Below are 23,441 nucleotides of genomic sequence, written 5' to 3' on the forward strand. Positions count from 1 at the left end.
ATGGCTGTGCCTGATTATTTTGTATACAGAAAGGCAATTTTGGTCCTAAAACTGTTGGATCCACAGAACATTTATATGTATTCACCAAGTTAGTGTGAGATCCACCAGACAGAGCAATCAAAATTAATTATAAGTTCCAAAATATATAAAAAATATAAAACAGAATGTTATAAGCGCTCTTTCATTATATCTGATAGCTATCTATGGAATGTGCCGAGCAACGATTTAAAAAATTGTACATAGGTGGAATCCATTAAAAAGTCATATTTAGAACATTACTTTGGTTAATTAAAATGTATATATCACCTGTATCATTTTTTAATTAGTATTATCATGTAATTTTAACAATTTTATAATTTAGGTTGTAAATATATATATATTGCAGGACCATATCATAAACTAGTTAGGTAACTAAATATGTCATACTGCTTAAAAAATAAACATCATTTTTAGATAACTCCTTGTTCCTAAGGTTTCCAAATTTCAGACATAATTAACAGCATTGTAAAAATATCTTTAAATATATTGCAGTACTATTTATGAAAAAAAATTATTTCATTTCATTAACACTGTAAAAACTGTTGTAAAACTTTTGGTTTGAAATGATTATATTCTAAAATAAATGTTTTATAAGCTTTTCCAAGTTTTTCACTATTTTGGAAAAATTTTGCCATTTTTCACCCAAAAAATCCATGTTCCCACTAAGATATATTGGTAGACTTTTAGTATGTTACAAAGGAAGCCTATTAGAATTGAAAAATACCAAAAATAATTCTGTTGCAATTTGTTTAGGTTGGCCACATTTTTCATCTATTTTGACAAGACTATATGACTGACCTTCTAAATATAAAAAAGGAAATGATCATTTATTAGTTCTGCATTATAATTCACAAAATCTTACCAGTAATGGTCAATATTAAAAGTAACTTTCAGAAATAATTTTTTTTTGGGCAATATTTGACCTGCTTGCAAAACCAAAGCTTGGTTATTATTTTTCTCTTGTTCACATCAGCAAAATGACATGGTAGCACCCTCCACCATGACATGAAGCCATTTTGGTTAAAGACAGAACAGGCAATACACAGATAAAGACAAAGAGTGTAGAAAAGACCAAATTTTATTATTCTTTGTTCAACATATTCTACATTGATCATATGTAGAAAAATATTTATAGTAAGTAATAGATATTAAAACAAAGTTAACAGTAACAAAAAAGTAAAATGATGGACGGAAAAAAACTTCTTAATACATGCTAGTACATACTGAAATTTTGTCTGCAGCATAAAAAAATTAAAGGAATGAATTAAGATAGATTTATAACAATACATAACCAATTACAAAGTGTAAAATATAAATTAGGCCTAAAATAGGGAAATAAAATTTTATCATTTTTGTTTCGACCTTGAATTTTACAATCAAATTAAATATAAAAAAACCGTTTAACAAATAATGTATTTTATTTTTTTTTTAAAAAGTTAGTTATTCAAAATTTAGAAATAAAATGAATGCCCTGCATATATAGGAGAAATTGAGTTAAGTTCAGAAATACAGATTTAGTGGACAATAAATAAGATAAAAATAACAAACAATAAATAACTGATATCACAGCAGTTCCAAGTTTAAGGCAAAGAACAAAAAATGTTCTAAAAAAAGTTAAATATATATGCCATGTCAAAACTAATGGCTTTTCTTTTTCATTAAAAAAAAAAATAATAATAATTCTTGTAAAATACATTGTGCTTTTTAAAGCTGTATATGTTTTTCAATACCCGGTACAAGTTTCTTCACATTAGTAACAACCTTGTTTAACTAAAAAGAGAAAAAGTTTCTTATTGGTCAATCTGTATTCTACCAATAGCTATTTATCCCAAGCACTGTTCAATAAAGTTAGTAATTAAGAGCACACAACATAGCAACACCACGTTTGATCCAATGTTTCTGTTCCCTTTCTGTTGGAAGTTCCACAGAGAAAACAAAGTTGGTTGAGTGGCCAGTAGTTGACAAGGTACCTGAAATTAAAAACAAAGAAAAAAATCAAGGAGTGGCTAAAACACAGTTATCATCCTTGTCAAATTGGGGAGTACATTCCCGGATAAACCAGCACATAATGAGAAAGATCTTGTAGTCACCTACAATTTTCTTACTGTATCTAGTACATATACAACAAAAGTTTTAGTAATCCTGCAATTGTGGTCTTCTTCCACACCTACAATGTGCAAATATTCAAACATGAAAAGCTTTCAGTTTAATAGGGGAGCCATCCCATATAAAATAAACATCAAGAGCTGCAGACACTGGTATTAACAGTTTGTAACAAGTGTGCATGTTTCAAACTGTTAACACCAATCTTATAAATTTTGTTGAAATCATCAATAACTTAATTGAAAATAATTGTTGTGAAATACTACTAACTTATTAAGAAATGACTTTATCAAAAAGCTATATCCTCCAAAAATTTATCAATGCTAGCTAAAACTAGCTAAGGTGCAATAGGGTTATTCAAATTTCTACTTGCATGTAAAACATATATAGTATACAAAAACATATTTGTGTAAGGTATATAAACTTTGTCACCTGGGCTTATTCAGAAGTGCTGTTTACTTAAATCTCCTCAGATAAAGAGTTTAATTGAAGGACTGCTAACAACTAAGTTTAATGTTTCCAAGAAACCTATAGTCTGTATCTTGGTATAAAGGAAGCATTTGAGATTTTTCTTCCCTACAACTGTGCATAGTTTATGCCGACAAATGGTTCCTTTGCTTTACAATGAAAAATAAATCTAGTTTTTTATGTCTAGTCCTTAACATAACTACCATTAATCAAAAATGGGTTAAAGACAGAAATGGTGAGATTGCCGTAAAGTCGGTAAACATGAAGTAGAAGAGCAGACAGATCTGAAATTGCATCCAAGGATATGGGACCCCATACTGAAGTTGCGAACCAAAAATCTATTGGATGTGATTTGTAGTTGCTGACAAAAATGCTACAAAAATATTTTCCCTGCGTGCTTGCCCACCCAACTGACATTCACCAATCTATTAGCCGATTTGCTGTGTAACTCAGCCAAATATGATTTCACAGTCCAGCATTATCTTGGTCACTTTGTCATCAATCATCTTTCTTTTTATATGAGATACCAATTCCAAACTTGAAATTAACTGCTCATAGACTAAGGGTTCTAACTTAATTTCAAAATAGGAAAGTCTCAAATTGCTGGTTCACTATAGGACAACTAGAAGTCCTAAATAAAGTGTCAATTAAAAAGGTTGAAGATTGAGGACCCAGGAAAATGATTTTTTTTTTCACATCAGGAACTGATGATCATCGACCATGGACCCACACTAAACTAAACATCTGCTGAGGTATATTAGAGCTCTGAATGATGATTAAAGAACATTGAAATACCTTACTTTAGATTCAAAAACATGGTTTCAACAGCTAAGTTAGGGATTGACGTTTTTTTCTGAATTTGTTCAAGTTGTTCTAAAGTGTCAGTTAAAAATAAATTCATTTTCAGTTGAAAAATCTCATACTAAGAACTTTTGTTTGGAGAATTCCATAATAAAAATGGTAGCACTTTTAAATATTAGACTGTTTATAATCTGCCAGTAGGAACAGATTATCAATAAAACATGTGCCACCAAGCTATACTAACTAATGTTACAATCAATATACATGTAGATAAATATCGAATGGATTTCTGTATTTATCAATATAAAACATGTATAGTGTCAAATTTGTTGGCTATTTTTCTTTGCATGGGAACTTGCTTCCTAACATAGGCTAAATACAGTTTCTTAAATCATTCAACAATAAGTGCTCAAGTACATGTACATAGTATGAATTTATTAATTCACTGGGAGTGCAATGTAAAACTTGAAAATTTATGTATCTTCCTAAGTAGTAAATAATCTTTCCAATTTTTAGCGGGTGACATTTGTTATACATGTACTATGGACCAACTTCACCATCAGAAAGTATAAGGAACAACAAAACAAAACATGACAAAGAAACCTCATTTAAATATTCTAAATTACAGTTGACAAATTTGTGCCACAGAATTTTAAGAAAAGAGCTTACCAGAAAACCTACAGAACATAACCGTAAAATAACAGTAAAACTTTTGAAAACTAAACCCTGAAATTTCAACCTCAAACCCATTTCATACATAATGAAACTTATTTGAGGGTTACCTTATTCCACAACATTTCAATAAACACTTAGTCCTATTTTCTCCCTATCAATATCAAATAGTTTAAAACACCAAAGTCTACTGCATAATGCTTGTTAAAGAAAATCTTATTTCATGAACACAAACCTGCTCTCGTAAGTGTCTTGTATACTGGACATTCATAAATTCCTTTGGTAGGAGGCTTCCTGTTGGACTCGGGCTGAAGCCAGATAACAGGCATCTCAGTATACAATTCCTTTGGTCTTGACTCGCCTAACATGTGACGGGCAAAGTCCCAGCGGCAACCTTCAGCAAACAAACCATAGATAAAACAACCGTCTTCGGGACTTTCCTTCAGCTCATCTTTGGATTCCCTCTGGACCTAAAATTACAAAAAAAAAATATTATATACAATTAAACGACAAATATACCAGATATACTTAATTCAGCACAAATAAAAATAAGAATGTTTTCTTTTAAAAATCATACTAAAGAGAAAAAAAATAGGCATAAATTAATTTTATATTTGTTTGCCCTTGCCTACCTAGCCCTCCCCCCAAAATTTATGTTTTAAGATATTACATTGTTTCAAATCCAAATTTTGGGTTATGAATGATAACATAAAATTATTTATCTACCAACACTGAATAGTTTGTGCCATTTAAGGGAAAACAAACATTATTTTAATTCAAACCTAATCACAAAACTATTATAAACAAGTAATCAAAAACAAAATAACAAGGCTTACACAAATATTGTACACAGCATTTCTTAAATAATACTAACTAAAATTCCCCAAACAAATTTCAGATTAAAAAGTTTTAAACCATTTCACCAAGAAGGAAGTCAGACCTATAAAGCCTAGTAAGCAGTATACAAATGCTGAGCTTGCAAATATCATAATGGTTTGAATAGCTATACATAAAAATAATTATGCATTCGCTTCAGATTTTATCTGTTGTGCGAAAATTTAAAAAAGATCTAAACTTAAATTAATTGTTAAATGGGAATATTAACATTATAAAAATATATGAAAATTGATCTAAGTGTGTAACAGATTGTCCTATTGTGAAGGACAAAGCAAATTATCTGAATAAAACTTTTCTGAATCAATTTGTCCAGTGAAACTAAGCAACAGGATGAAGGTAACTCCTGTTGGGCCTACTTCTCATCCTTGACAATAACAGAGGATATAATTCATGACCTAATGCTTAAGCTTTGTTCATTATAATCATGAAAATAGAAATAATAAGGACAGCAGCTGTGAGACTGTCAAAGTTATTGGTGGTGTGACATTTGTTTATTCCTGTCTCCTGTGGTTGATAGGTGGAGACTACTGTGATTAATAGTTCAATCAATAAAACAATCATTTTTCACGCCAGAGTCAATGGAAATAAATCGGGCCAAGCAAAGATCATCTTAATAAAAAAAAAGTTATAAGGGTTTTGCTTTTAAAAGTTTAAATCTATTTAAAAACTGTTCATTTAAGAACTGATCATTTTCTAATCAGTTTGATAGACTTTATTTTATCAAAGGATATATATATGAAAATAAAACTGAACTTAAAACAAGTCAGTGAGTAAATCTCTGAGCACTAAGGAAACTCTAATTTGAAAATCAAACTGTTATAATAGAAGAGATGGTGATCCTTTCTGGATCACAACATACAATCATGGATATGAAAAAAAACCTTATTCACAACAACCTTCCTTTAATGGGATAAAATGATGTTTGAGCTACCACAGTACTTTGCTTCAATGAAAAGAACTACTAAAAACCATGTGTCAAAAGGTATGCAAGAAGTTTGGCAGACAGACAGACTGATTGATAATTGAAGTGGTAAAGCCTAAATGAATACAATAATTTCTTTTCATCCCTTTAAAAAGATAACTCCAAAGTACATGTAAAGATTTAAGATGTGATTTGAAGTCAATATAGCCCAAGGAATCTGTTCTAATGTATTTTTAAAGAATACATAACATTGACAAATAAAAGTATTGAAATATATCACATCATGATATCTACTTTCAAATTATAGTTTCGTACATTTACCTTAAATGAATCTTAGTATAGTTACTTTTAATGACTGGTGAAAAGTGTGCTAAATGGAATGTGTTTCAATTCAATCTGAGTATAAATGCATAGTTTTCATGGATACCTATATACATGTGGTAGCTAGGAACAACAGCTCAATCCATATCTTCTGAAACAGGTCTCATCAAATCTACATCCCCCCTTTTGTTTAATGTAGTATGTAAAATGCAAACCAACAGATTTTTCCTTAACAAATTCTAATTTTTGGTAGGAAAGAAACAAGTGACACAATTTCCAGATGATATTATGTAATAGTTGCAGATTTGTTTTGAACAGCTGTATTGAATCATAACTTCTCCTTTCCTAACCACAAATCCTACAAAACTTAATAACATTCTATGGGAAAGTCACTGAATAATTCACCTAAAATAATTTAGAAGAATTATATGTTGTATAATCAACTAAAAAGTGATCATGTTTACTTATACATTAAATGCAGTTCATGATTAAACTATCAACAAATTTAACTTTCCACAAACAACTGGCTCAAATATCAAATAATACTGTTATCTATTAAAATAATTGATTCTGTATCAGGGTGGAATCAAAATTAAAGTTTTCCCATGTTGACGGACATCAGATTAAGACAACATATCCTGCTCTAGGCTACATGTAATTATACTTTAAAATGTCAAAACTGGGACTGATACCTAATTAAACTTTCAACTATAAATCTTTAATACATTAACAGTACGCATTTCAAATAATATTGATAATTTCTTTGTTCAAATTAACTACAGAACTTAAGTTATTACAAGCCTTAAAAGAATAAAATCAGAATCTCTTAAACAGTAATGCAATAATGAATTGATGCCAATCTAAGAAAATGTACAGTACATTTGTAATATGTTATCTGTATATATGAGGCTTTTCAAGAAAACTGAACATCAACCCTACAGAGAACTTATCCAAGTTGTTGGACTTTTATTTAGCACTTTACAATAACTTATAATGGAAACATTGTAAAACTGCTTTGGACTTTACTGTGAAGCTATAGTAGTATAAATTTGAATGTTATTCTAGTACAGAAAAGCAATGCTGAACCTGAAGCAAATGGGTCTTAGATATGTAAAGGGATTATCTTTCTGATCCAAAGCTTGACCCATAAAAAAGGTAGACAACTCATTAGTAATAATTCATGTTATGACCAATATCTTTTCTATGAGGAAGAAGTAAAATGCTAATTTCATTGTACATCATTATAAAAAGGTAACATTCAATTCTTCTTTTTTTTCATTACCAGGAAGCTATAGTTACCTATTTAGTGTCAGTTTTTGTATCAAATCAATATGTTTTCAGTTAAGTAACATATGATCTATCAATATATGATTTACATTTTTCAAAATTTGTAGAAAAATCATGCTGAACAAAGAACCTTAATTTCAAGGTTTATGCTCACACACTTATAAACAAGTTATAACAATGATAACCTGATACCAAACAAGCAGGATAACAAGGCATGACCTAATATAAATGCATTATGTACACAATTGCTTATGAATGCAAGTGAGCAGGATTAAAATCTTGAAAATGTGCCATTTTTGTTGTTGTTATAAATTTCAATGGCCCCTACTTCTTTACATATTCCTCAATATGCATCTTATAACAGAAGTTCTACATAAAAATATGATATCACAAGTATTGTATCTGATTTAGAAAGAGCTAATATATTCTGGCTAAATATTGAGTAAAAAGCTAACTACTCTAGTTAATAATGAATTGATTTTTTTTTATTAAATAAGAAAAAAATTAAATAAAAGACAATATAAATATAAACTGTTTATATACTAAAGGAGAATACATAATGGTATGTATAGTTCTAACTAAGTTTAGCATTTTAAGTGCTGTTTATGATACTATATAAATAAATTTATAAGAAAAAAGTCAGCAGGAAAAGTTTAAAGTATAAATATAATAAACCAGAAATTCCCAAAGCATATAGCTTTATATCTTCTGAGTGCTCGGCCAGCAGTATGGCATGCACTGTATTCTCATGCAGTTTACCTTAGGCATAATCTAAAAACAAGTCACACTTATTAAATAACTAGAACATCATAGTTTGTTCAGTGATCTAGGTCCAATTTCAATGAAGGGTAACATGAATTCTAAAACTTTCAAGCTATACATAAATTCACACTTGTCATTTTGCTCCGAATGACCCCAGATTAGTCTCCGAATAACCTTTTGATGTCAATAAAACAATGTAATTTTAAATTGAGACGTCATTGATCTTTAAGTTGACAGAGGTTTCAGTACGAAAACAATCGGAAAATATATTATTTTTGTCAATGGTGTCCACAAGTGTAAATTCGTCTATTGCTATAAAGAAAATACAAAGCATAAATGTCAAACTGGATTTGTTCTTATCCAAAATTAAAGTCAAATGAAAAAAATAATGTTCATAAATCACTTTACATGAAGTGTCTTATATTTTTTAATCATTGGACATTGAACATGGAATAGAATAGAATCACCAGCAAAGTCTTTGGGCAACAGATAGCTCAAATAGAAATAAATAGGATTCAAAGTATGATAGCCAGTGACACATGAGCACAGGAAATTACAGATTTGAATAGCTGATATATATATATATACATCATTAAAAAGAAAATATATCAAAAGTAATGGGGATATTTCACAAAATAAGAGCAGTCTTTTCTGGATATCAGCAGAACACAGTGCTTCAGTAAATAAATATATAAAATCACATCTATGAAGTGCTGGGAAATGATTAAACACAAAATTAAACTATATCCATACTTAGTTCATTTAACCAGGTATGTCATACAGTTCTTAAAAAAATACTTCAGTCTGAGAATCTTCAATGGTAACTACAGTCAAAGACTTTGAAATTCTCAGACTTAAGTATATTTTACATTTTGTGGCACTGGGATCAGGTATACAGTGTTGAAAAATAAACAACATTCTGAGTAGGGGAAACAGCTTATCTTGTAAACAGTCCAAAGATTATTTCTACAGCCACAAAAACTATTTTTATTTAGGTTACTTTAAATAAGCTACTAGCCATTAGCTATCACAAATAATGTTGGAGACCATTTACAAGAAATTTTTATTAATTTTTTTCAGTCATTTCGAATGGAAATGATTTATATAAGAAAATATAAAGTAGTACCCTTTTAAGTATAAATATAATAAAAATACCTTGAAACCAAATGATATCGTATCTATGGAGATGACCTTGCTTCTTGCAAAGTTCTGGAGGGTACCAGTCAGGAAAGCTTGAGGGAAGAAGAATCCTGATATCCAGTAACACTGTAATGAAAGAATACAAATATGACCAAAAAATTCCAATAATTTCAAAGTAAAGTTACCAAAATAATACTTAATAGAAATAATAGTGGTGATTTCTCAGATTATTCAAGCATAATATATTTTGACACTACACACATTGGTAAGATATATGTAAATATAAGGTATTTATTTTTTTCTTCACAAAATGTTATTAGTTTAACAAATTGCTGAAATTCTAGAAAATTAAGAAATAGGCTTCTACTCTATTTAATCATTCATCAAACCCGATTAATTCAGCAAAACATTTACTCACAGTAGGATTTCCATTGTCTATCCAGTTTGTAATGAACTGCATCCTCATTTCTAAATCTGCCACCCACTGTGCCAAAGGTTTTAGTGATGGGTAGGCCTAAAATGTATTTGATAAATAACATTTAGAGGACAGATATTTTATGTATCATACAGTCATTTTGATTATGTCCTTGAACAGTTACTTGTCAAAGCTGCTGCTTGATTAAAACCTATCATCCATTTTATTGTCTTGTGTGACATTTTTCAATTTTTGGATTTGGATATTTTATTCAATGTTACTATCAGTTTTGTATAATTCATAAAGGAACATAAATCTCTTCCGAAAGCTTGAATTATATTGACAATTAATTTCCACTTCTTCCGAAGTTGTGTTAGACATGTCACTTTCATATTCTTGGTTTGGTATCTTGTGATATTTTCCTACAGACATATTTAACTATACATCACTTACCTTCTTAGACCAAAGTCCAGGAACACTGTTATCATAAAGACTATTAGCCATCATTTCAAGTTCTTGTGACAACACAACCAAACCCTTTAATGCCTTCAGAAGGGCTTGTAAACTGTTGTGAATCTCTTTCAACAGTTTGTTGTATCTAATGACTTCTTGTGTCAATACAGTATTCATGGACTGTTCATACAATACAGGATACTTCTCAATTACAGAATTGATGTTGATAGGTTTGGGAACTCTTTCTAGAATATCCTTAGCACTTTCTTCCATTACCTAAATAAAGAAAACAATGCTTGTCTTGTATAAATATCAAACAAACTTTAATTTTGCCAGAAAGTTGCCAAATGTATGAATAATCTTTTTTTAATGCTATATAAGTTCCCCATCAATGTCAAGTTTACTCATTATCTATGTACTTCGATTCATTAAAATAACTACATGATGGTTGGGATTTTTATCAACCTTGAATACCAATACTGGTCTCTCACGGTGGTGGTTAGTGGGATAGTAGAACCACCTGGTGTTGGTAGCGGAGTCTAGCCTTAGGTACCTGACCAAAGAACTCTACCAGAGTATGTCCTACTACCAGCTGCTGTGTAGACATCCTGGCCTACTCCCAGACCCCTCACTGAACACAGAGTATTTTTGTACAAGGACTTACCTCTTCTCTGGATTTTCCACCACCAGCAGCTGTCTTGGCCTGTAACTTCAGCAGGGAACTCAACATTGAATATGTCTCATTCTGGGCAAAGGTGATGTTAGCATTGTCATGGAGACCAAATACTTCAGGTGTGTCGTTAATCGGCAATGATCGTATGTATGACATGTATCCCTGTTAAGTAATTTATACATTAGCATACATAAAGCAGTTAAGTACATTTCAAAGAGAATTTAAGCGAACATCTGATTGAGAAAGATGAACATTATGAATTATGGATTTCTTGGTGAATCCTTGGTTAAATATTTCAACTAGTACTAGACTCCTGAGTGGCTTGAACCAGTATATTTAAGTACCATTCCATGTAAGAATCAGGCAAGGGGTGGCACATCTTAATTCTCAAATTGGTCTTTTTTGCCTCAAACATATTAAAATACATGTAGAAAACAACTACAATTAAGCTATTTAAATTTCTCCTGAAGCATTGTTGAGGCAGATATATTTTTACTGCTTATAGAAGGAAAAACTTCAGGAAAATTTTCCTGCATTTTTCCGTAGTACATTTCAACTAAATTTGACCTATAAATATCTTGAAAACTCTACAAACACTCTGACAGTACTTTCTTGAGGTGATGAGGTATAAATACTTGGATAATGCAATAAAATATCTGTATTTTTTCTTCATGTGCCACACCTTATACACATTTTGCCTGACTCTTAGATGGAGGAGTACTTAAATATGCATTTGAGTGAACACACAACACACTGTTAATAGAAATCACAGAAGCAATCATTTATCAATAAACTGTTCAAAATCTGAAGACTTTCAACATTGAAACTTCATATAACACTGCACCTACATAAAATCTTGGTATGAAGATATAATTTCATATTGAAACATAAGGGGAAAGTTAATAGCATTCCAGGTTAAGACAACTATTTCTATTACTCTATATTCTTATCTTTAAATATGAAGTTTCTAGAGATCTGAAATCTGTGGCATGAAATTAAAGCTGATCTTAAGTAATTTGTATTTCACTGTCATAATCAATATTTCTTAAAAAAGATTCCTTTTTTCTGAGAAATAGTTCTGCCCTGAGAACTATACCACAACTTAAAAGTTTACTAAGTTTTATCCAGTGATTTTATAGTGTAAGCAGTGGTACTTAAGGTGTATATCATGATGTACACATTTAGAATCAAGAAACTACATGTACAATGAAAGAAAAATATGTATGTATACAGGGCTTCATTTATTTGTTAACTTTTTTTTCACTTATAGGAAGCCAAAACAAAATCTTATTTGACTACTGAAGAAAAGATAGAAATATACAAATTCTTTCAAATGAAAGAAGACTGGTATTCTAGTTACTTCAGACTACACTGCATACATCTTTATCCTTGCACGCATATTTCACAAAACCCCTTTGAAAGAAATATAAAGAATCTAATTCTAATATAAGAATCTTGAGAACTACAAAGATCTAGTGATAGTACAGTATTCTATGTAGAATCTAGAGAACTACAAAGATCTAGTGATAGTACAGTATTCTATGTAGAATCTAATGCTAAAAGTCTGAAAACAGCCTAAGAATAAACGAATTCTATGTTGTTAGTAAAACAGCTGAATGCTAAATATTAGCCTCATGGAGTTTAGTTTAATCTTCAAGAAAAACGGTTGTTTTTATTCTGATAGAACAGCTTTTGAAATATACTCACTATTTTATAGAAAAAAATAACTTAATTGTAAGGTTATGTTCCATGTAAAAAACTGAGACCAATAATACGGTTTTTTGTGAGACCAAATATTTAGCATCAACAGCAAGATATAGATAAAGCAGTGAACTAAACTCTTTCACACATATAAAAAAAACATTCATTTACAAATGCCAGTACTGTAGATCTTTATTTGATAATTCTTTGACTGTACTGATTGTATTCAAAATTGAAGCAAAAATCCTTTACAATCAGGAACTCAAGTTCATTAATGTACTTTAAAAACTGTCTAATTTTTTAGCATATTACATAAAAAAAAAACATTTAATCTTAAAGGTTTTTTTTTTTTAAATTAAACTTTAATGAAAAGCCATTAGCACTATTTAATGTCTTTAGCCTAGATAATTAGCCACACATCTTCGATTAACAGAAGACAACACACAACATCAACACAATGGTTGATCTCTCTCACACCCATGTCCATAAGATAACCGTGATACATGGCTACTAGAGAAGTATTAAGATAGTACAACTATGTGTACATTTCATGCATCACATAATTACATTATGGTCATTGGTCGTGGGGATCTGGTGATAAATTCCAGACTCAGAATACTTATAATCCTCATTCAACACGTCAAGGCTGTAGAAATCTGCAAGAATGTTCATCATACAGCGTCTGTCCCAGTCATCTGATACACGACCACCATAATTAATATGTCCTCCCGTGTACCTCAACACCTAACAAAACATAAGATACATTTGGTTGAATAAACATTCTTTAAAGAAGCTTCCAGTTCAAAGCTGTATTTATTTTTAAAAAATTGCCATAGGTAACTGAATATTAAAAAAAATTAACAAATGACTAAAAAGAAATAGTGACAGAGGAGTACAGCTGTCTGAATCACCAAATGGTTAATCAATTTACTAAAGAATCTTTTCTTTTCTAGTTATACATTACATATATAAAAAAAAAGATTTAAAAGCATCAAAAGACAAGTTATGAGTTAATCACATAGAAGACAATTAACAAACCTTCAGTGGTATATCTTTGTAGTCTGTTAAGAACATTTTTAGTTGACTAACACAGATACGCAAGTCACCATCAGTAAATTCATACGGAATGTTGAATCCAAGAGCACCAAACTTTCTCCTCTCTAATAGTACTCCGTGGAACAGACACAGTGATAGCAAAAGGTGTTTAAACTCTGATGGCTGCAGAAAGTAAACAAGGAAGAATTTAGAGAACACATATATAAGTCAAAGACATATATCAGAAAACTATACAATGCTATATTCAATAAATCACGAGTCCATAAAATCTTCAATATTTCCCTAAAATAAGACCATAAAAAATGTCCTGACTGTTTATAAGTTAAATTTAAAATACAACAAGCATATATAATTCAGAAAGATATTATTTCATTTACTAAGCAATCTACTTATATTACATTATACTAACCCTGGCTTCACAAGAATTAAGGAAATCATCAGTAAATCCTGTGTAAGACTTGAGAAGATTTGCCTTGATACCTCTAGGTGGTTCCACTGTCATCTTAGATCCATTCTGTAGGATGTATACAGGGAACTTGTTACTAGGCATACTAGTCAGCCACAATCGGAAATCTCTGTGTACCTGTAATAACAAAATAATCAATTATAAATCAAATATCTCACAAATCAGCAATTTTTTAACAAGATGCTCAATCAAGTATCAAAACCAGATTAAATATCCTTCTTGGATTTTTTCTGTACAGAATCATAAGTTGATTAAAAGAATCAAAATGATGTTTTGTAAACATATTTATGTGTGAATAATCTTCAAACATAGTTCAGGTATGTCCCAACAACCAATTCAATTTACATAAATAAAGTAATAAGCAAGCATACTCCTTCAGTACAAAAAATTACCATATGTTCTAGATCTAGACTAGTTTTATCCTTACTTTATCTGGATCAATTTGTTCTACAAGTCTTTCTAATGTTGGCATAAAACTAGGAGCCAAGTGACAGTTCTGGAAAAAGACCCATTTGCCTCTCTCCATGGCACTTCTCATCATGGCTTCAGCTCTTGGTCCCTAAAACACAATATGTCAACCGTTATAGTTTTTTTCCATTAACAACATTTACAAAGTCACAAACAAGGACAGAAAATATGATGGAGTTAACCAAAAATTAGTATTAAAGACATGAGAAAGTAAAATGTTATTCTATTAAACATGGTTATTAAGTCATAATAAAAAATCCAGAGTACAGACCTGTCCCTGACCAAGAGAAATGGCACTCAGTTTCTTGGAGAATCTCAATTTGTCAGCAAATTTATACAAATCAGATGCTGGATCAGTACCAGCAGACAAGACAAAGATAAGTGGAATGGTTGGTGAGGAATCTTTAAAGACTAAGTCCAAGTCAGCTGTCTGAGGCTCAATAAATCTCTGGCCTAAGAATTTAGCAACATAGTTCTGCATGACATCAGTCACTTTATCTGGACGCAGACATTTGAGAACAATCATTTTCTGGAAGTCATCCAAGTCATCATTCCAATTTCCAGGCAAATCCTCACTGAAATGGAAAGGTGCAAGTATCTTATCCCCTTTGCATGATGTAGAAAAATTGTTTCATTTATGTAAACAACATCATTTGGAAAGCGTAAGTTTTAAGTTACTTCATCTATCTGTCATAAATTCTGCATTTAAATGAGTAAACAAACCTATCTATCTGAATTCATGAAAAGTATTCTTTAGTATAGTATCTGAGATAAACTGTTTCATAAATGAAAAGCAAAATGAATTAATATAATTACGTATGAGGTGTCTGGCTGTCGAATATTCTCTTATATCCATCTAGATGATTTTTGAAATCTTCTGAAAATTTGGAAAATTTATCTAGGACTTGAGTTGTAGTGATTTCTAGCCATGATCTTCCAGAAATCCATTCAGGTGCAGGGTTAGGAAGATCCTTTATTACATGAGTACCACCGGCTAACATAAAACGCCATTCATCCTGTAGGAAATACAAACATGTAACAATGATTGATTGATTAAATTTTAATTTCATTCATTTCAGAACGAGAACATTTGACCAATCAAACAGACCCTGCTTTTCAATAGTCTGATAGGCTAAGCAGGATCTTTATTGTGCTAGTTAAAAAAAGCAACAGCCTGGAGATAGGCATGTCACCCCACTCTAACATATTATTCTGACTCTGAGCCAACCAGTCACCTCCCTATCTTCTAGTAAATCTTGTGTGCTTAGTTGAGAAGTAGTGACTATCATTTTAAGTCATTGGTGTGAATCCGCCATGGAACAAACCCACAATATTATTCACTTGTGATGAGCACACTAACCTAAGACCAAACTAGTTACAAAACACAGATATATATAAAACATTACTTGCCGTGACTAAAAGATCTCTTTACTTACTAATGTTGTATTTAAAACCAAAAAAGAACAAGAATTTTCTGCTTACCATGTTAATTTCTCCTCTATACATCTTCATCCTAGTACATACAAGGAAGGCAAACAACAACTTATCCTTCTCAAATAAAGATCTGCACACATTGGAGTATAAACTGAATGTAAAGAAGTTGTTGATGTTGGTCACTCTCTGTGGAATATTGTCTAAAAGAGATGTACCAAAATGTCAGCTTTGATCAAGAGAGTCACAATAAAATGCTTATTTTATGGCACAGATTATGTACTGTGGTTTAATCATCTGATACATGTGGGATTCTTTTTAATCATGAAAGTCCTAATTAAAATTTGCATGATTCAACAAATTAAACTTCAATAGAAATAAATTGATTTAAAAAGTATCTATCACATTTTAGAAGTTGTGACACACTTTTGATAATAAGCAAAAGGATAAAAAACATGTTAAAATTTCAAATTGATGACATATGATTACCTGCTCTCTCAGCCTGTGCTATACCACCAAGGAATATAGTAACAAACCATTCCAGAGAATATTGGTACATAGGATCAATATTGCCCATGTCTGATACACAGAAAAACAAAATCTGTGTGTTAACAGCCACTGGAATATATTGACTTCTGGTCTGGTCAATATCTTTCTCTGTTTGCTCAGCCACTAACACTTTAGCCTGTTTAAGAAAAAAATATTACATTACCATAAGACAAAACCAAACCTTTCCTAAAATAGATGTCCATAAACAATTCATAATATATACTTAAAATTATATTTTCCCAAAAAAAGTTGAATACTAAAATGAATTTATTAAATTTTCTCAATACTTAGACTATACATTTAAATTGTACAGCATGACTTTTTTTTATGAAATATTCAATTTATTAACTGAATGCAGGAATTTACCTGAATTTCCATAGATTTGATCTTAGAAGCATCCAGGGTGGCGATGAGATCAATATCATCAACCGGGCTGCCTTCTGATGAACTGAGTCTCTCCAAGATTCTGTCCTCAATCTCCTTCAATTCTTGCTTCATCTTAGCATTGCTGATAATCAGCTGATTCTTGGCCTCCTCTAAGTCAGGACGTTCCTCTGCTACTACTATACCTAACATCTGATCTTCTAATCCACTGCAAATATAAACATAAATATACATAAAACTTGCTTTGTGCAATTCAAAATACATTCAGTTATTACTTCATCAATAAAAATAAGAAGGAAAAAAAAAAGATATGACATCATCTAAGTCAACTTACCTTGGTGACAATGTGAAGTTGACTAGTGTGACTTTAGTGGACACCTCTGGTGTGTAGTGAGGATTAGGTAACTTGGTGGTGATGTAGAACTTGAAGTCATGATGATATGGAATAACAGCATCTCCCAACTTGATAACCAAGCTGCCTTGCTGTTTAAAAGTCTGAAATAAACATAAAATCAATAAACTAATATTCAACTAGTTCCATAAAAATTTTGACAAAAATATCCATTTTTTATTTAGAATGCAGATAACAGTAGAACATTGTTGAAATAATACTTTTCTGGCAACATAAATCATTACTAAACTAACCTGTTTAAGGAGAATGGGTTCAAGTGCAGGATCCAACTCTACTCCAACATTCTCCAAGAGACAAGGTTTACCAAATCTTACAGCATTCTCCAATGATCTCAAGAAATCTTTGTCTGACAATTTGATTACATCCAAACCTGCATCTCTTTCCTGGAATGTATATTTGAGTAAGTTATTTCAAATTCATAAGTTGCTTCATTAGATCAAAAACCTTTGATAATGTTTTATTGTCATTGCTAGTTTCTATTTACAAAATATACTGTATTTAAATGACTTGAAAATATTCTCACCATATTCTTGACCCATTTGTTGGCTTGTCCTTGAGGATCTATAAAAAGAGGCCATCTACGGGAGAACTGTACAATAACACCATTTTCTACTGACAAATTATCCTTAGGGAGCCCAGCAATCTGCCAGCTACGAACTTTGACAGGATCACTCATTGTAGTGATCAGAGAGGGATCATCTGTTCTTGGTACTTTGTTGGCATCAACCTCTTTCTTCCAATCTTCAAACATTCTCTGTCTGAAGTCACCCTGTTTACAAAATAATCAAACAGTGACAACTGTGTAAAGAACATTATTTCATTATTGTTTCAAAAAAAGAAAAGCAGAAATGTCAAATTGTTCATCAGGAAAAAAAAAATCAAAGGATACTGAAAAACTTAATGGGAAATAGGAAAATATCAAAAATTTTATTACCAGATACAAATTCTGGTTAAACCTTCTTGTTGCTATGAATTAAACCTGTCTTTTCCAGACCTCAATTGATATATCATAATTGAAAGAGAGAACAACCAGACTCTGCATGGTGACCTCTTGATTTAACTTACAGTGAATGGACCAAGATAAGCAACATATGCTGATGAAATGAGTACATCTCCTACAAAGTTGTTAATCACTGATTCTAATTTTTCCACAGATTCCTTCCATCTCTCTTTCTCATCAGCTAACCCACCGATAAGCTAAAATTAGAAATTAGCAATATAAATAGAAAGGCATTTCCATGAGACTACTATGCTAATGCAAACATATTGTATACATTATATGGCAGAAACCCAATCAAAAAAATAGTACAAAAAGAATTATTCATCATAAATTTGATTAATTTCCATCTTAACTAGTACAAAATGTCTATCAAACTTTCTAATATCTATTAAATACCTACCTTATCTGCTCTGACCAGTCTCTCTTCACACTCTTTACATTTATTTTCTAAGTCATCCTTCTTTCTGACGACATCTTCATATTTCTCTTGTAAGGTTGCAATACCCTCTGTAACCTCCTGTAACCTTTTCCTAGCAGCATCTAGAATTCTCTGGGTCTCAGCCAATTCTTCAGAGGCTACTCTAAGCCTTTCTCTCTTTGGTGCTACACCTCTGGCAACAAAGTGGTACTTGTGCATAGCTCTGGCCCACATGCAGATGGAAGTACAAGCTTTGGATACCTAAAATAAACAAACATGCCTTTTTAACAGTTCACTAAAATACAAACTCCGTAGGTTACTATAATAGGTTTTTAAAAATAAATATACCAAAATTATTGACCAAGCTTGAATATGAGACGCTGCTTTCAGCTGCCCTACTTTAAAACCTGAATATGAGCTTGAGTATGGACTTCTTGATTGGACTGATTGATTGATTGTGGTTTGACTTCCTGTGCATTTATATTTAATGCATTCAAACATGAGAACGTTTAACCAATCAAACAACCCTGCTTAGTACTAGTCCAACCCACTGAGCCAAATTTTTATTGTGCTATCTCACAGAAGCAATAGCCCACGAAAGGACACAATATTCTGAATCGGAGCCCTTAAGTTCTCACCCTATCCCCTGAGTACTGTGTACTTAGTAGAGAGAAGCAGTGACTACCAATTTTAAAGTCTTAAGGCTGGGGATCCAACCCACAATCTCCTGCTCTCCAGACAAGCACAGTACCACTTGACCACTGAGGCAGTTTCTTTACTGGAAAATCTGACTAAGTATAGTACAAACTACGCTTTGTAGATGTTTACCTTAGCAATGGCAGCTGGAGTAAATGATTCATCATCAATGTAAGGCTGGATCCTCTTAATAACATCATCAGGAATATTATCCTTATCATATTTGAATAAACTCTCCAAGAACTTGCTAGGTTCTGTCAGCTGAGCTTTACCAACATCCCAATAGTCATCTACCTTCTGTCCTGGCTGATCAAAGAAAACAAAATTAATGCAATTACCCTGAAAAAATTCATAGTTGTTGAATAAGTCTCTTTTTGAACTATAAAAAAGTTATTGCATGTAGAAGTAATATCATTTTTGGCTTCAATACAACAAAAAAAGCCTAACTTAGCAAGAGCATTTTTGAAATTCATACCACATTTTACTATACAGTAAAAGTTTAAGATAATGTTATGCCACTACTATCCCCACTTGACCTATCATAAGATCACTGACCTTTTCACCTGCCACTCTCTTTGGTTTGATTCCTTTCATGATACAGACAGCCTCTATAACCATCCTGACACCCTGAGGTGGATTGTTCAAAGACTTCACTTCTACTACATCTGTCTTGGACAACGATTTCAAACTGGCAACAGCAGCATCCTTTAAACAAAAATTGTCAATTGTAAGTGCATATTACAAGCAATCAGCTTTTCTATGATTACATCAGAGAATCATATTGTAGTACATTAACAATTTGCCCAAGCAAACTTGCAGCAAAAAGGTAATTACACTTTCATTCATACAGTTTTCAGCTAAAAATATTATCCGATACAAGACATTGTTTAAGTACAGTAATGTCTTTTTTATTCATTGGTACTGTCACTTTTATATCCATTTTAAATTTCTTCTGATGATCTATAAATCTATCAACTTACCAAAGCAGGTAAAGCTTCGTTTAGATCTCTCTGAGCATCGTCAGCGATGGCCTGGGTTTCCTTTGCTTTAACAGTAGCAGCAGCTTCTTCCTTTTCTACCACTGCTTTAGTCTCATTAGCAACCACCTACAATGGACACAATATATGAGAAACTAACCAAAGAAAGTTCCATAAGAAATCACAATAACTTATTATATCTTTGTAAAGTAGCACAGGAATGAGATAATGAAAGTCTAGCAACAAGAAACAAATTCTCCAAAACATTTATTATTTATTTACTTCTAAAAAAATTGAATTGGTATACATATCTACTACTTGTGACTCTATAATATTAATCAGCTACTCACGGTGTCCTTAGAGATCTGGTCCATGGTAGATACAGATTCTTTAACAGCCTCTTCCAATAAAGGTTTCATTGAAGCCAACTCATCCTGTAACTTGTCTACCTCTTCAGCAGTTTTCAGCAACTTATTAAAAAAAGTTCACAGAAAATTTAGAAACTTGAAGATGCATGATTTACTATGTCAAGAAATATTACACACATGTAATCTTCTATTGTTGGCATTGTCAAGTCAGTGATGTTGCAAAGGGTAAAGCTATATATATTCCTCATTGACTTGCAGTTAATTTTCAGATATAATAAAGGAATAAAAAAAATTTATAAGAAGATTTGCTTGCAATCTTAAAAGAAAGAGTACAAGTTGACTACTGTGAATGTACTATCAATAGTTGAGTACCAGTTTTTGTGGTTTTCTTGGGTTGATCAAACCACAAAAATTTTGTTCCCATTGAATAGTAGATTCCCACTGATGTGTATACTGAAAAGTTCAAAACCATGAATTCAAGAATCCATGAACTTGTATTTCTTCCCTGATCCAAGAAAATTAGTATCCATGAATTAAAGTACTTTCACAGTATATTGTACAGTTAAAAATGTACCTTATCAAGACCAGTTTTAAGTCTGTTCCTAGCAGTGTTTAGTTCTGTTTTCTTTAGTCCCACCAGTCGTGAGAAGATTCCAAGCAATTCCAAATAACTTGTTGGTGTGACATAGTTATATCTTCCCAATTCTGCCAGGAACTTTTCTGTATATTTAAACACTGACATCTGTATCTCTTGACACATTACAACCTAAAACAAATAAAGATATGTTTTTAATGTCTGCCACTCAGAACTGAACTAGTTCTTTTAAACCATCAAACCAAAGAGAGTGGAAGGTGAAGCTTTTATTTCCTATAAGCATATGTTATACTCCCAATATCATGAATCTAGATAAATCAATAAACTCAAAGGTGTGACTGATAAAAGATGAGCTGTAGCTCAGTAGGTGTTGCTTGGTGTGGATAATGGAAATGTCTTCAAATCTTCTTGTTAGCTTACCCTATTTTTCTACCAGGAATTTTTGTCAATTATTTTTGCTTCTTACTATAAGCACATCAAAATAGGCTTATTCTGAAAAGCTCAATTCTTCAATATGTACATAAACTTACCAAACCCTCCATAACTTGATCAGTGCAGTCCAATTCAGGAATATCACTGAGGAACCTTAGGGCCACAGATCTGAGAGCATCGGCTGGCCACTCACTAAACCAGTCAATTGTACAACAGTTCACAAGGGCAGGGAACTGACGTAAACGAGCACGGAAAATCTCACCAAGGGGACTCATTGTGATAACAGTGTGTAGATTACTCTTCACTCTCTTTGTGTAGGCTGAAAACAAATTAGTTTTAGTAGGTGGAAGACCCATATCTTGTACAATGGGTTTCATAGAAGTGTATATCTGTTCAAGGTCATCAAATGCATAAATGTTTGGAACATCACCAGCATTCAGAATATTATTTACATCCTCAAGGAAAGATTCACTCTTAATCTGTGTGTCACTAAACAAGAACACCATAGCTTTGTTTTCAAGACCAGCTTTCATCATCACTTTCTTCAAATCCTCTTTCCATTCATTGATGCCATAGTTCTTAGCCAGTTCAATCTGGAAACAGTCAAATTCAGCAATATGAGCTGAGAGCCTTGTTAAACTCTGACGACCACTACCACCCATACCAAGAAGTAAGGCATTACCCAGTGGCTGTCTTATAACTCTACTAATTCTACTGATGTGCTGTACAGCATCCATAAACAATACAAGTTTCATCTGAGCTGTGTTAATCTGGTTATAGTCATCTAAACTGTCTTCAAGAACTTTGACCATTTTAGAATGATCATCAATCTCAATGTATGGTTTGTTATCACCCATACTGGTGGACATAAAGTCTCCATAAATAACAGGTTCTTTTGTAACAACCTCCTCAAATTCTATATTAAAATCTGCCTTCATTTTCTCCTTGATGAGGTTTAGGAACCAACTTCGATCCTCATCATTAACCAAACGATCCTGAAACACCCTAGAACTCTCATGGTACCATAGTCTCAGTAAGCTTGGTAAACCCTGAAACCAGTTAACATGATACATTGAAAATATTAAGCTGTAGAAAAGAAAGAATGGTACACATTCAAAACAAGTGTTTATCTAGTAAAAATTATCAGAGAACAGTTGTTCTATTGTATAAAAAAATTTCAAAAGATACTTCAATTTTACTTTTTAACAAAAACACACCACAGCTTTTGGATGTGTTTTTTCTGCCTGTAACTTACATCAACCTTGCCTGGATCTACCATTAGCATTCCTTGGAAGACTTTGGACAAATCTCTCAAGTTGAAAGTGTAGTGTGACTTGACAGGAGTTGGTAAGAGTTGTGTGGTAATGGTGTTATACACAGCTATACATGTGTTTACCAGTTGGTCTACATGCTGTGACAAAGCAGGCACTGCAAAATAGAAGCCTTGTAATATAACATACAATACTGATAAAAAGTAATTCACTTGTTAATTGTTTCCTTTCATAAATTTACATACTGTTTTTCATTGGCACATT

At 31.8% G+C, this 23,441-nt stretch overlaps 1 protein-coding gene across 9 annotated transcripts in view; it reads right to left on the bottom strand.

The window, feature by feature from the left end:
• Positions 1–1,099: 1,099 nt before the first annotated feature.
• LOC148615075 (dynein axonemal heavy chain 1-like) overlaps positions 1,100–23,441 on the bottom strand; it is a 53,207-nt gene continuing 30,865 nt past the window's right edge. For 6 of the 9 annotated variants that reach the window (XM_088589739.1, XM_088589740.1, XM_088589747.1 and 3 more), the window contains 28 exons: positions 23,162–23,334; positions 22,005–22,955; positions 21,454–21,645; positions 20,862–20,981; positions 20,515–20,640; positions 20,090–20,239; positions 19,667–19,840; positions 18,821–19,099; positions 18,486–18,617; positions 17,944–18,189; positions 17,654–17,803; positions 17,343–17,503; positions 16,991–17,216; positions 16,565–16,760; positions 16,127–16,278; positions 15,461–15,660; positions 14,916–15,219; positions 14,604–14,735; positions 14,120–14,293; positions 13,693–13,872; positions 13,222–13,398; positions 10,945–11,115; positions 10,281–10,556; positions 9,831–9,926; positions 9,428–9,538; positions 8,270–8,281; positions 4,319–4,553; positions 1,100–2,009 (listed from right to left, as the gene is read on the bottom strand). In XM_088589739.1, the coding sequence (XP_088445865.1) occupies positions 1,888–2,009; positions 4,319–4,553; positions 8,270–8,281; positions 9,428–9,538; positions 9,831–9,926; positions 10,281–10,556; positions 10,945–11,115; positions 13,222–13,398; positions 13,693–13,872; positions 14,120–14,293; positions 14,604–14,735; positions 14,916–15,219; positions 15,461–15,660; positions 16,127–16,278; positions 16,565–16,760; positions 16,991–17,216; positions 17,343–17,503; positions 17,654–17,803; positions 17,944–18,189; positions 18,486–18,617; positions 18,821–19,099; positions 19,667–19,840; positions 20,090–20,239; positions 20,515–20,640; positions 20,862–20,981; positions 21,454–21,645; positions 22,005–22,955; positions 23,162–23,334 (5,618 nt within the window). In that variant the 3' untranslated portion in view covers positions 1,100–1,887. The remainder of the gene's footprint in view (positions 2,010–4,318; positions 4,554–8,269; positions 8,282–9,427; positions 9,539–9,830; positions 9,927–10,280; positions 10,557–10,944; positions 11,116–13,221; positions 13,399–13,692; positions 13,873–14,119; positions 14,294–14,603; positions 14,736–14,915; positions 15,220–15,460; positions 15,661–16,126; positions 16,279–16,564; positions 16,761–16,990; positions 17,217–17,342; positions 17,504–17,653; positions 17,804–17,943; positions 18,190–18,485; positions 18,618–18,820; positions 19,100–19,666; positions 19,841–20,089; positions 20,240–20,514; positions 20,641–20,861; positions 20,982–21,453; positions 21,646–22,004; positions 22,956–23,161; positions 23,335–23,441) is intronic. The other 3 variants (XM_088589748.1, XM_088589746.1, XM_088589742.1) reach the window with 1 other exon arrangement.

Source organism: Perna viridis, chromosome 6 (genome assembly GCF_037379345.1).
Source record: "Perna viridis isolate PV_CMFRI_1.1 ecotype Kerala chromosome 6, ASM3737934v1, whole genome shotgun sequence".
In the NCBI taxonomy this organism is placed as follows: Eukaryota; Metazoa; Mollusca; class Bivalvia; order Mytilida; family Mytilidae; genus Perna; species Perna viridis.